Here is a 13,214-nt window from a genome sequence, read left to right on the forward strand (position 1 = left end):
TGCCATGAGTGATCTCTCATGCAAAAGAACATAGGCAGCTTGCAGATATTACTCATCGCAAAATACTATTATCCAGCAACCACTGTATGTCGAAGACACGCTGCACTTGTCTGTGGGGTTAACAGTGTAGATTATGCACTTGATGATGCATTTTACGTCAACTTCTTGGCAGAATGGATTGTAATACTTGAGTGTCATGTTTTTTTTTTATTGTGAACGGTAATTCTTTCTATGTCACAGAAAGTGCAGCAGGGCTGCCGTAGCCCTTTGTTCAAAGGAAGTAAAGCTAAGGTCACCGACTCTACGTTCTTTACAAGAACCAGTCCAACGCGCCAGCTTTGTATATCTGGGCGGCAACAGCCATTTCTATTTTTTATCGAAAGGAAGTATGGCTGTGTTTAATAAATGTTCGAACCTTTCGTTCGCCGCTAAACGGGCCGGGATGTGGTTTGAGCTCTCGATGATGCATCTGGACATTCTCAACCTCTTAGGAAGACAGAATAAGGAATACATTTCTTCCAAATGTAACATAGTGGAAACAGTAAATGAGCATGGGGATCATCGCTGCACTGAAAAAGCGCTAAGGTTTGAGGTAGATGCTGCCAAAACGAGACGAAGCGCAGCTGGAGTGGGATCCTGAAACTCTGCCCAGTTCTGGAAGTGGCTATTTATGTCTTTGAAGCACAAAGTGCTATCTCGTGGGAGTACCGCATTGCAAAACAGATATAATTCATGAAGTTCGTTCAAGAGGCGATACAATTGATGAAGGAGGACGTGAGGACAGCATGTTCAAATTTGGTCTTGCTGATGGAAAACCCGCACCATTGTACATTCATTGATCAATTCAAAATCTAATCTCGTTGAACAGCTGTGTGAAATTCTAGGTTGGATAAACCCGATTCTGAGGTGTATCAACAAGCGGTCTTAATGATATTGAAACTTAATTTGATAACGAGTGGAGTGAAGTATCCAGGAAACGACGCATTGCTTTCCGAGGGCTTAGTCGATAACGTCGAAGATTTTGTTAGAAATTCAACTTGTGACATTCTATTGCAAGTTTACAATCAAGAATTCGCAATCTACTAGAATCACAATTTTAGGCTCACGACAACATTGATGAAATGCTCAATAACATACTATCGGAAAAGGATATCGTGTAGTAAGTAATTTCGATCCAGTATGGAAAATATAACTGACCAGCAAACTTAGTCCATATGCATCGCTAATAAAGCGTCTTTCTCTTTCAAGCAATATCAGCTCGACCTCTTTTCCTGAGCAAGATACTAGCAGCAAAGCCGTTTCCCGCCATGGGGAATCTCTCGGGGAATTCAGGTCTTCTCCTTGCTCCGCCTCACTTTTTGTCACGTAGAAGTCTTGATCGGTTCCTTGCATATTACATTGCTTTCAACCCCTCAGAGGCGCAGCATAACACGTTTATTATAAGTCACCGTGTACCTTCTCAGACTCGACACTTTTCACAGATTTGTCGGCTAGCTCTTTATAGGAGCTCGACCCTTCCGATCTCCAGAGTGATAGGAAGGTAGATCCGCAGAGTTTCGATGAGCTTCTTCAAATCTACCATTCCGGCGTTGAACAGTAGCCAATAGATCATAAATGACGTTTAAGCGTTGGGTATCATTGTACAAGGCATTGGGAGTTAGCATCAGACCAAGATACGATCGGTCACGATTGCAATGAAGGCATGGGGGTGCTGCATAAATTTTACAATCGCTCGAGACTGCATAATCGCGTGAGGAGAACGTGACGACTTCACGACTTTATAATGGGAAGTAATTTTATCGCGGCGAAACTTCCAGATTAATTTGATGAGCTAGTTGTGGGTCTTCAGTTAATGGGATAGCAATGGAGGAGTCGCACCATTTAATGTTAGTTCTCATCAGTTCGATATTAGAATATGATATGGTCTCATCGAAAATGAAAAATGCGAAGAATATCACATTAACTGAAGGGAAGCAGAGCTGCTCAAATAATAAGAGAAGGTGCACAGAAGAAGGCTACGGATAATACGTTCTGCGCAAATGGGAATGCTGAAAAACTTTAAAGGTGGTCGAGGCAACGTTCGAAATGGTAGCGCTCCGCACAATAATGGCGAATGTCGGAGCAAGTGCTTTCATTGTGACCAATTTGGTAATATAAAGCGAAACCGTTCGGCCGAAAACCTGTCAGCAGTTTTTACGCGGAATTTGCCTGGGTGAAGGACGATCGGCAGGGTGGCTTATCGACCATGGCGCCACATCCAACATGACCCCGAACCGGGATGACTAGTAAGAAAACAAGGACTTTGAGTGATGCATCGAAGTGAATATTACATATGGCAAAAGCTGCTCGTCAAAAGAACCGGCAAAATAAAAATTTAGCGGTGTGGGTGGAAAGGTCACACGCATGAGGGATATTTGATTTCTTATATTCCAGGAATTGAAAGGAGATTTTTGCCGGTTGGCAAGTTTGAGGAAAGTCTCGAGATTATGCAGTTTTCGTGTGTCCTATGGGACAAAGAAAAAGGGGCGATTACATCGGGTTCAAGAAACAGTAAAGCGTACATGCCCCAATGTTAGCAACAAGAGTATGTTGATCGCGGAGTTTCCCAGAGCTAACACTCAGTGAGATCTTTGTATGCTCGCATAGGACACCCAAATAAAGTTATTTTCGACACATCTCTCGACAAAAGGCATCACGATGATTAAACAGACAACAGAAACATTCTGTACCGAGAGTTTAAAAAGTAAACCTACAGTCGCAGCATTTTCTTCCTGTTCGATGGCAAAGACGACACGCCTTCTGGATCACGTCCGCACAGATATAATGGGTTTAACGAGGGCTCTTTCGAAGGAAGGTGCAAACTATATCTAACGTTGATGGACAATTTTAACGAGATGCTCTTTGACCAAGAGTAAGAATGAATATCTGACACCTTCAAAAGTATAGAATTCTTTGCAAAAATCTATGGGGTTTCATATGCTTAACTTCCGATAATAGAACAGAATCAGCGAACAAAACGATGGTAGACGTGGGATGTCGAAGCGGCATCGTTCACCAACATTACGTTCCATATAGTTCTCAGCAAAAAGGGATGGCGGAGCGCATGACCAGGACTATAATGATTTAGGTCTCATAGTTCGCTATACCAAGAATATTTTACCTGAATGGTAGAAGGAAGCAGTGAAAGCAGCAATTGGTTAGATTAGTCGCTCGACGAATACAGCCCATTTCGACATCAAGTTACATAGGTTGCCTTTAAACTCGAATGGATCACTAACCTGCATTCAAATTGCGTTTTACGCTCATGTCATGTCGCAAAGACATTAATGCTCGAATACGAGGTTTCCAAATAAATACTTTTCTGCTGTGCGGATCACTTCAAGTATCATCGCGTGTGTGATTGACAAATGCAAAGCTTATTGTAACTCACTCCAAGAGGTTGGATAAGCGTGAACTAGGCGGAAATTACGACCTATATGTGCTACAAGCAGAAGCAACCTTCCAGGTTATGATGGTGATTACAGTCAAAATCAAGTGGATCGACAGTCACACTCATAGAAACTGTCGAAGAACCAGTCACTGATGTCGAAAACGACAATAATGAGCATGAGCAGAATCAAACATGGATACGAAAGCAAAGATGGAAAACTATCGCACAATTGGATAATGATGGGTCTCTGCCAAGAAGCATGATCAAAATGACACTGTTGTGTGGTACAAGCCACGACTTGACGCGAAGGGTTCCAAGTAAAATATGAAAGCCTTTTCCCTGGTCACCAACATGAATTCATTTCGAATGGGATATGCAGTGTGTACCGAACGCGACTGCCAAATGGGACAGCTGGATGTTGATACTGCTTTCCTAAACAATATGCTGTCAGACAACGTTGGATAGAAGTTTCGCTGGGTGTCTACAATGTTCAAAAATACGTTTGTCAATTTCAAAAAGCCTATATATGGGTTGATACAAGCAGCAAGTGGGCCCAATCGTCTAGTTGATCATGGCTCAAGATGATTTCCACGTTGAAGGATCTCGCATTAAGATTTTCATATACCGATTCTGAAGATTTATCAGGAGGATGGTAGACGTCGGACACAAGCGGCTAAAGATTCCCATGCCGACGACACAGAAGGACAGCCGTTATTGAAATATGTAAACTTTGAGGCAAGAACTAGTATCGGCGGAACGCGCTGACAAGCCACTCGGAAGACGTTGTTATCTTAAATCGAGTTGTAAGTATCATCGCAGAATAATAAAGCTCTAAGAAGGAGCGTCTTCCATCAAGAGAAGGCCACGTAGTGCTGATTGGGGTAGTCAGGGAATACTGTATGTGACGCTAGAATTTACTATAACAGAGGAAAGGAGTATAAATAGCCAAATACTCGCTTCAAACTTTTATTCGCACGAATTAGCCCAAAAAAGAGTCGCTCATACCTTTATTATACGTCTAGATACGTCTAGTTGAGTCTACCTTGACGCATTACCCTTGTTCAAGTGTACACGCGTCGTCCACTAGATCTAAATGTAACAATTGCCGCTATTTTGAACAAAAAGGTGTAAACAAGCTGAGAGCTTATAATATTGGTCCTCTCACAAGTAACCGGCTGTTTTGGTAATCATGTATGAAACTAAAAGCTATTGTTCTGAGAGACTTTGAGGCTTTTCCACTTTGTAGAACACATTAATATTTACCCGCCGTTTCCGCTTTCTGAAGTCATTAGTAGCTCTTGCAGGGGCGTCGTGCATATCTGTGCAATACATCATAGTAAAATGCGAAGGCCATGCTTTTGAGAGTGAATCGCTAGAGGTCGACAAATGACTAAAAGTTTTCGCAATCTTAATCTGTGTTTGAAAATGTTGAGCCACTTTATAGCTCATTTACAATGCGGAATTAAGGAAATTATTATCGTATAGCGCTTATCCAGTGTTCTCTTAAAAATGCATCATTTAATTGAAGAACACTTTGTCTCATGAATAAAGCATGACAGTTTTGTTACTAGAATTCGGATGCCGTTTTGTTACATGAACTAGTGGGATTTTTTACTACGTTCAAATGTGATCTGATGGGTTGTCTAAACTGATCTGAAGAGTACACACGACTATGATCCCGCAAGCCAGTATCATAGCACAAGGCAGAACGGTCGAATACTAATTTTAATGTTTCGCGACGACGGCAATAGCTATAAAGTCAGAAATTCTAACGAGCCGTCAAATAAATTTGAAGAACCTGATAACGTAAAATTCTCTTATGTCTTGAAACGAAAATCCAAGCACAGATTTATTTCAAAAATGACCCGTCTGAAACGTCGTGAGCCATGGATCAAATGGAAGTCGAAGAGGTCAGGTACCACGAAATTAAAACTTTGTGGAGCTTTGGATATTAATGAGCCCACATTTGCTTAAAAGCGAAAACACTTTAGCGCGTACACGGAGCTGTGGTAGCTTGCTGTTGGACGTGATTATGTCCAGCGATACTGTTAGTAGCATCGAAAAAAGCTCGGACGGCAAAAAAGTCTGTAAGCTACAGCTTCCGGAACAATATCAAATTTACATGGATAATAGCAACTAGGACCTTGTCCGTCGAGGGCTTCGGAACTTATCCTTGTTGGGACAGATAAAGATAGCTTTGACCTGGGACCTCTCAGAGCTTTTTCATTTAGAACGAAAGCCAATTCTATAAGCCGCGATTTCCAGATTTTGACCATGTTTTGATCGAATCGGGGCGGTGATTTATCGGAATAAATCTGTGAGTCACAAGTACAAAGACCAGGCCCTGATGTCGCTTAGGATGGTCGATTTTGTCACAATGAGCTGACAAATATGGGTGGGTAGCAGCCACCGAGTGATGTGCCCACCGTGCAAAACAAAACCACGGTTCAGTGCGATCGAATTATACACTTTTAACTGAAGTGACCCAGAAAATATAATCACCATTTTCTTCATTAGACACAAGCTCGTGTGGTGCCTAATATACTATCATTGGGGGAGTATGAAAGGATTGACAGCACATCATCATCACACAATTTATATTAATCTACTCCGAAGAGGAGATGGGCTCATCATCCTTCTCGAATGATAAGGAATTTGGCGACCGCTATATCTCGGATCCTTTCAAGTTCTGCAAGAAAAGTACATCTCTTATTTTACCAGACTCTGTAGTAGCTATGGTGTACATGGAAGACACTACCTGAAAGTGACCCACTCCTCGGTCATTTAGCAGTACGGCAAGAATCAACCCTCCCTTGGCTGGCTTTTTGTTGTCCAAGAGTCTCAGCATACAACCAAAACTAAGATAAGTCGAATCAGGAATACCCTCTGTGCTTCGCCATCGCATGACATACCCCCAGCATCTCTCACAGCCGCGTTGCTGTTCTGAAACTGAGGGTCGCTCAGCTACAGGAGATGCTCTGCCTACAACAGGCTACTCGCGTCTGACTAGCTTGTAAGAGCAGGGTAATGATATAGGCCCAGTAACCTTATGTAGAACACAGCATGTGCTCGAATTGTGATGAAATCTTTTAGGTATTAGATCAATCCCAATCCAATGTAGCGTGGTCGCAACTAAGTGTCAGATCGCAAACACCGCATGTACAGATGGCTTAACTGCGTGATAAAACCTGTTACCTTATGGCTTATCCAGAAAAGTTCTGAGACTCTGGCATCTGGAGAATGTCCATGGGAATCTTGGATTTCAGCCATGACGTCACACACACCCTGCGCTCGACGCTCAAATCATTAAGATAAAATTACTTGCTATGCTTCAAAGTATTGCCGGGCTGATATTTGACGATAAAAAATGCTTTGTGTGGTCTCTCCCACCACTAAAACTGCAGCCATTGTCGATGATACCTGGTGGATATTCAAATCCTAAAAAATCTTGTGAGATTGTAAAGGTATTTATTTCGATATCTAACGCAAAACTCGATGAATAAAAATGACAAAATTAAGCAGCGCGATTTCTCTCTGCAGGTGACTTGAAATATGTCTCAATTGATGGGATTCACCCGTTCCGTTTGACCATACATCTGTGAATAATCAGATGTTGACTTATCCAATTCGTGGGTTGGCACCTTGAACAATGATCAATTAAGGTTAACGGCTTAACGCAAATCTCTTTAAGATGCAATGACTTCCGACAAGCCGTATTGGCAAAAAGCTTTGTTGATGAACAGCGTGGCATCCCCACCGGCAACAGCATTGTTGACAGCTAGCTAGATGCACCTTCTTGCTCAGGCAGTCCACAAAGACCTTTTCTTCTCTAGCACAATGTCGATAATATCCGACACGTTATCTGCAAAATAGAAATAAAGTTCATTTTGATGGTCGGCCACTACTCTACCAGAACCGGCTGGCTGTCCAAATGCGCCGACTTATTCGATAAGGGTTCCACAACAAATTGTCACCGCTCCACATGCACATAGATGTGCTTACCGCCTTATACATGTTGAGTCAAAAAAAATTTAAGCTATGTAATTCTAGTAATTTTACAGTTCCAAATTCTTTTCAAGTAGTATTCTGCCGAAATCGGGTGGCATAATAAATTTTGAATCAATTTTGATTATTACACCAACTTAGTTGCAGGGATTCTCGTGGTTCCTGGTGCATGTAAAATATTGCAGCACTTCATCGCCTAGCTATGATTATAGCGGGTCGTATTTAATTGCTACGTCCAACTAAATTACGCATTGTTTGCCCTTCGCAGCAGCTTCTGGCCGCAAAGAGTCCGATGTGGCATCATATCCCAAGTCTCAGACGCCGGACCACTCTCGATATTGAGATCATGTGGTCGAAGACGTCCACAAATGGCTACTTCATTGTCAGCTATAGACAGGACAAAATAACTGTATTAGTTCTTTAGGCTAACATTTTACCACTAAGATGAATTTCAAAAAAAATGAAGGCGATGTTCTGTTATATCAGTGACAAGGTAAGCTGTGTTATTAAGCATAACCCATCACTAAATTTTGGTTTTGTGCTAATGGAATCAGTTTGCAAAACGCTTTGTAGATGCTTTGTACGCTTTTTCCCCGCTACGGAAGATAAATAGCTCCAAGTCCAGACGTCAGCTATTTGGTCGTTTTTTTTACTTTTGTTCATGATCATTGCCTCTTTGTGTTACTTCGGGGTGAGTCGCCAGCTGACTGTGTCTGTTCAAAACACATCAAACATAGTGTGCTATTGATCTTCAACGGTTCTCCGTGATTGTATGGCCAACAGACCCTCAACGACTAGCAAATAGTGCTACCGTAACATTTGTTTCGTCGCTAGATCGTTAATTTGCACTATGTTCAGGCGCAGTCGAAATGCAAATTGGTAGATTGAGGAGCAACGTGCAAAATCGTTCGACGCGCGGTCGTAGAATCTGGCTAGGAACCCACTGAGAGCTCCGAACACCTTGTAATAGAACTTTCTCCGTAAAGGAGATCGGTACCCAATATCTTGAAAGTAAAGCCACCACAATCGAATCACACCACTTGGCGAATCTCAGTTCGTTTTGTGCATGAACATGAGTTAATACTGATGCATGTAAATACAAGTATACCGACAGCATTGTTCTTCAACAGTATGAAATAACACTAGTCCTGAGAGCAACGGATGCCATTCGTAATTGCACTTAAAAACAAGATTCTTGGAACATCGATAAATACTGACATTTATTTTCAGCAATTCCATAAAGCCCGAAGCGGTAAAATCACAAGCCCCACTCTGGGTTGCGAGCTCAATCTCTCTTAAAGAGTCGCTTCTTTTTAAGGCTTAGACCCAATATGACTAAGTAATGAGTTTGTGTGTCTTGGAACGAAAAGAAAAATCTGTAATTATCTACAAGAAGATCGGCCGAAGACCTGCCTAATCGCTATCGTGCTTCACTCTTTCCTGGTCTACACCAGCCATCAAACTACACAGCCCCAATGCAGTCTAGTTGGACTTGCTGAGGCTAAAATGCACTAGCATGTATTTACATAACATCGTAATACTCATACTTTACATCAATTCCAACGTCAGCTTAAAGCGCAAATCGGACTCTGAATGAATGGATGAGTAAAACATTCTATGCCAAACGCAGGTATGATTGTAAGAGCAAACACGCTTCAACAGGTATGTATATAATATCTCCATCGTTTAAGCGGTAACATCTCTAAAGTGAATTTTTGCTTTGTATCATTGAGAGCTTTAGTCAGCTCCGATATAAGACCATCCGATGGCAGAGAGTAAAAAAGTTATTCGGAGCTCGCGATAGCATACTCGAAGGATGCACTATAGAAATTCTGAGAATTTATAAATCTGAGATTTGCTGTACCGAGAAGACCAAATGCCGCCTCCAGTGATGCTTATGCTGCCAGGATTTTTCTGTTAGGAAGAAATTTCGGAATACCGAGCATGAAACAAGTCCATCGTGGGTAACAACATGGTGGATGCTTTTTTCTATCTTATGTACCAGGGGGCTTTCCAATACATTAGGAGCCAGTAATGATACGAAGATAAATTTGCTGTTCTTTGCTGTGGGAATAATACTTGTATTTTTGGACTTGAAGTCTAAGCAAATCAACAGGCGTCGCTGGACAGATAACAAAGTAAGGCCAGTGGATCCATAACGTTGATAGAGAGTAGTATCTAAAACGGGGGTTTCTGCCTCATGAGTGCTTTACATGAGTGCTTTTGATTAAGCAGAAGACCAAAAACGCTACCTTTTTGCTAAGCAACGCCAGTCACTACGCTAGAAAAAAACATTTTTGTCGGTACTCACGTTCGGTTGGCCATCGAGTCATCTAGCCAATATTCAGCATGGGCATCTATTCTCCAGATTGTTGTATATCACGTTAAGAGAGGCCAGGATGAACGATCCACAGTTTCAATTGATTGAAGCCTCCACGTTCACCACTTTACTCTCTACAACTGATTCAAAGCCATTTCTGCTCTCCGTACCATGACAATTTTTAAATTAATACTCATGATGAAAACACACTTTAACAACGGATCTTATAGCTCAATAGTAGAGATACAAGTCAAATATCTCCGAAACATTTTAGAGAAAAAGAGTTGCAGCTGTCAGAATGATAACCTAATATTCATTCAACTACATTCTTGAATGTCACTACTGTAACACACTACGAAAAAAACATGCCGAAAAATGCACTTGGGGTCGCACTAGCAATTATGGGTACGGCAGAACTCGTTTTGGGAATGAAGATTATCCACGATGGGTCAGTTTAAACTCGTATGACGAAGCAGACATGCTGCACGACAACGTAGCTTGGCGATTTGTTCGACAACGTGCCAAGAGTGTGGATAATCCGAATGCAGGAGGATTAAAAATGGCGACAATGCAGTCGTCTAAAACGGATGGGGGTCGTTTGCTGATGCGGTCGAGCCCGTATCAATCCTGATAGATTATCCGCTGTACATACAACCCGCTTGATGCATAACTGATAACACAGCTGTCATATTTTCTGGATAAGTGAACTATATAACTATATTTAGGCATTCGTGTGCTATGCAACTTGAAAGTTACTCGCCAAACTGGTGTCGTCTACCAAAACAGTGGTAACACTGCGGTTGAGGTAAATCTAGACGTTAGTGAAGCAAAAAAAACGATCACAGACGTCTAATTTTAGGAGTTATAGTCATGATCGCAAGTGCACCTGTGGTGTAGAAGTTAAAATACCAGTGTACCTTTGCACTCAGCTCGGTAGAGGCTGAGCATTTAAGTCAGCGCAATCAAAACGTTCTTTGGACATGTGCGATGGTTAATAAAAGAATATTTTCTTAGACAACTAAGGGGAATTGATTATGCAAAAGCGCAAGATACCATGCTTGGACAAAGAACCTTGACATTGGGTACCAATATTTCTTTGAGAATGCGCAAGAAGGGATCTCGGAGGTTGATAACTCGGATACGAAGCATCAGATTGCAGCCAAGCTGACAAAGGCACTCGGCTCTTCAAGTTTATACGCGAGGCAGCGGGATTCAAGACCAAGCCAATACCAAGAAGAGATGAGGACAAAGGGCGAGTGAGAATGTTGAGATGACGCCGAGCAACCTTGCAGCTATATGTCAATTACATGCAATTTTTAGTTTAGTTTGCACTAAAACGATTTCAAGTTAGCATGTGATTAAGGTTTGGTGGATCCACGTTCTGGGCTGTGGGAACGAATTGTTAAATCAAAGTTAAAGCACACGCTTGTCAACCTCACCGTGAAGTTCTAGACAGATAGTTATCCACTTGTCACAGATCAGATTATACATTGTTGCGGCAGATTAACTCTGTATATATATGGCAGCATTAGGACGACTACGTTGGAAAATTAGATTTTTTACTTATGATGCATCACCATCAATTCACGCAAAGCAAAACGGGCAACAGAATGGTGAATTGTAAGATTTTTCTCATTATACCCTACGAAAAGGGTCTGTATAAGAAGAATGATGTATACTTTAGCGGTGTGTTTAATGTATCCGTCTATGAATAGCTCTCGCTTATACATCACGCCATACCAGTTTTTAGTTACGATTAACCCTCATATGAAAATCTTACACAGATGTTAACCTCGTGTCGACGACGCAGGCAAAAACATTGTTTTATATCGTGAACTACGATAATATTCCTCGGTCTCAAAGTACGTTGGAGGCTTTTGCATGCCAGATATGAAATTGCCAATAGTTTTTTCATTGGTGGCAGGTTATGACATACCCAATGAAGATTTCAAGAATCTAGTCGCGCGATTCTTGATAAAAGTTGGAAACCACACTCTCTGCAATGTTGTTTAAATTGCGTAACACAATGTTTATATATGAAAGACAAACAGAATTGTCAGCCAGCCAGCTCCGTTGCATGTTAAAATATACTAGGCCAGACTCGTTTCGGATGCTATTATCGCGCACGCGGAGGCAGTAATGGAAGTAAAGACTTGACAAAACCCGAGATAAGTTTTGCTGTAATGAGCTGAATTCTACGTGATAATTGACGGCAAGAAATGAGATTTGACGCGCCTTCATATCAAGATTACTTGTAGGTTACGCCTTGATAAAGACCTGACTTGAAAATCCAGCATTATCTCGATCCAAAGATATCGAGTATAAATGATAGAGCAATTTGACCACGCTCATACCAAATAGTTTATATATGGGCTTTGCCCCGCGACATCCCATCGTTTTATCATAAAAGTAGTGCTTGTAGCTTCCATAGGTTTCACGTCTTAGAGAAGGATTTTTCATATCAACGCTAAAACATGTCAGTAATATTATTGTTGAAGCATAAACTAGAATACAATAAATAAGTGAAAAAGAGCATATAAAGACAGAGTTCTTCCATGGGCGTCTAGATTAACCACGATATATATAGGATTGTGAATCCGAAGGCGTAGTCAAATGCTAACACTATGAAAATTGCTAAACCACCGTTATTAATATTCATGCAAATGATCTACAGACGAGACATTTTCAACAAAGCACCATATAGCGAGGGTGATCGTCTGACATGGCGCAACATGTGCGTTTAAATTTGTGACGACCTGTCAAGAGACGCAAGAATGGCCAGAATGTGTCCAAGGTTGCAAACTTTCATCGATACGATGGCAGCTTTCCTTCGTTTGAAGGCGGTAAGGGCTACTGTCGTCATGTAGGGTCTTCAGACAGCAGCGGCTTGCATCGACATCGCTTACGTCTCCCTATTTCTTTTTGAGAATGCGGAGGGTGTTGCACATATAGAGAGTACAATTTCTGTGTCGTGAGAGTTGGATGATCAACAAACTCCACTAGAGCGGCTAAAACGATGTATTTCATCTTTGCTGAGGGCAAAAATGAGTTCGTTCAGCTACCAGATAGCCTCGGATACACCCATAACACCTCTTATCTTACTTCAAGTTGAAATGCACGAAATTTTAGGTTCCCAGGCAACGTCGTCCAGCAGTATCTCGCTCAGAAACGTAAGCGCAGGGTGGATACTAGAAAAAACAATTTTTATGGATCATGGCGGTCGAGGTTGAGTATACAAAATCAATTAAATCCTAAAAATAAAATATTTATTTTATTATTTTTTCTTGAACGATATAAAATCTTTAGAAAATGATTAATTTTGTATAGTATTTTTTATTTTTGATTGTACATCTAATTTTTTGTAATTTAAATTTGAATGAGATTCAAATAAATCTTGTTCTTGATTTTTTTAAGAGAGAATAAAAAAAATGCCCCAACTTTTGCCATATATAAAAAAAA

General features: G+C 41.2%; 3 protein-coding genes across 3 annotated transcripts; 1 reads left to right on the forward strand and 2 right to left on the reverse strand.

The window, feature by feature from the left end:
- Positions 1-1,307: 1,307 nt before the first annotated feature.
- Positions 1,308-1,600, forward strand: PHALS_11495 (uncharacterized protein; the record flags this gene model as incomplete). Its single annotated transcript, XM_024726248.1, has 2 exons — positions 1,308-1,451; positions 1,505-1,600. 2 exons carry the CDS (start codon positions 1,308-1,310, stop codon positions 1,598-1,600), a joined length of 240 nt encoding a protein of 79 aa, XP_024571993.1.
- Positions 1,601-7,679: 6,079 nt separating this feature from the next.
- Positions 7,680-8,098, reverse strand: PHALS_11496 (uncharacterized protein; the record flags this gene model as incomplete). Its single annotated transcript, XM_024726259.1, has 2 exons — positions 7,680-7,822; positions 8,020-8,098. The coding sequence occupies 2 exons, from the start codon at positions 8,096-8,098 to the stop codon at positions 7,680-7,682; spliced, it is 222 nt and encodes a 73-aa protein (XP_024571994.1).
- A 3,773-nt stretch (positions 8,099-11,871) lies between these two features.
- Positions 11,872-12,149, reverse strand: PHALS_11497 (uncharacterized protein; the record flags this gene model as incomplete). The annotated part of the gene is made up of 2 exons (XM_024726270.1): positions 11,872-11,950; positions 12,019-12,149. The coding sequence occupies 2 exons, from the start codon at positions 12,147-12,149 to the stop codon at positions 11,872-11,874; spliced, it is 210 nt and encodes a 69-aa protein (XP_024571995.1).
- Positions 12,150-13,214: the final 1,065 nt, after the last annotated feature.

The sequence above is a fragment of the Plasmopara halstedii genome, assembly GCF_900000015.1.
Source record: "Plasmopara halstedii genome assembly, contig: Scaffold_54, whole genome shotgun sequence".
In the NCBI taxonomy this organism is placed as follows: Eukaryota; Oomycota; class Peronosporomycetes; order Peronosporales; family Peronosporaceae; genus Plasmopara; species Plasmopara halstedii.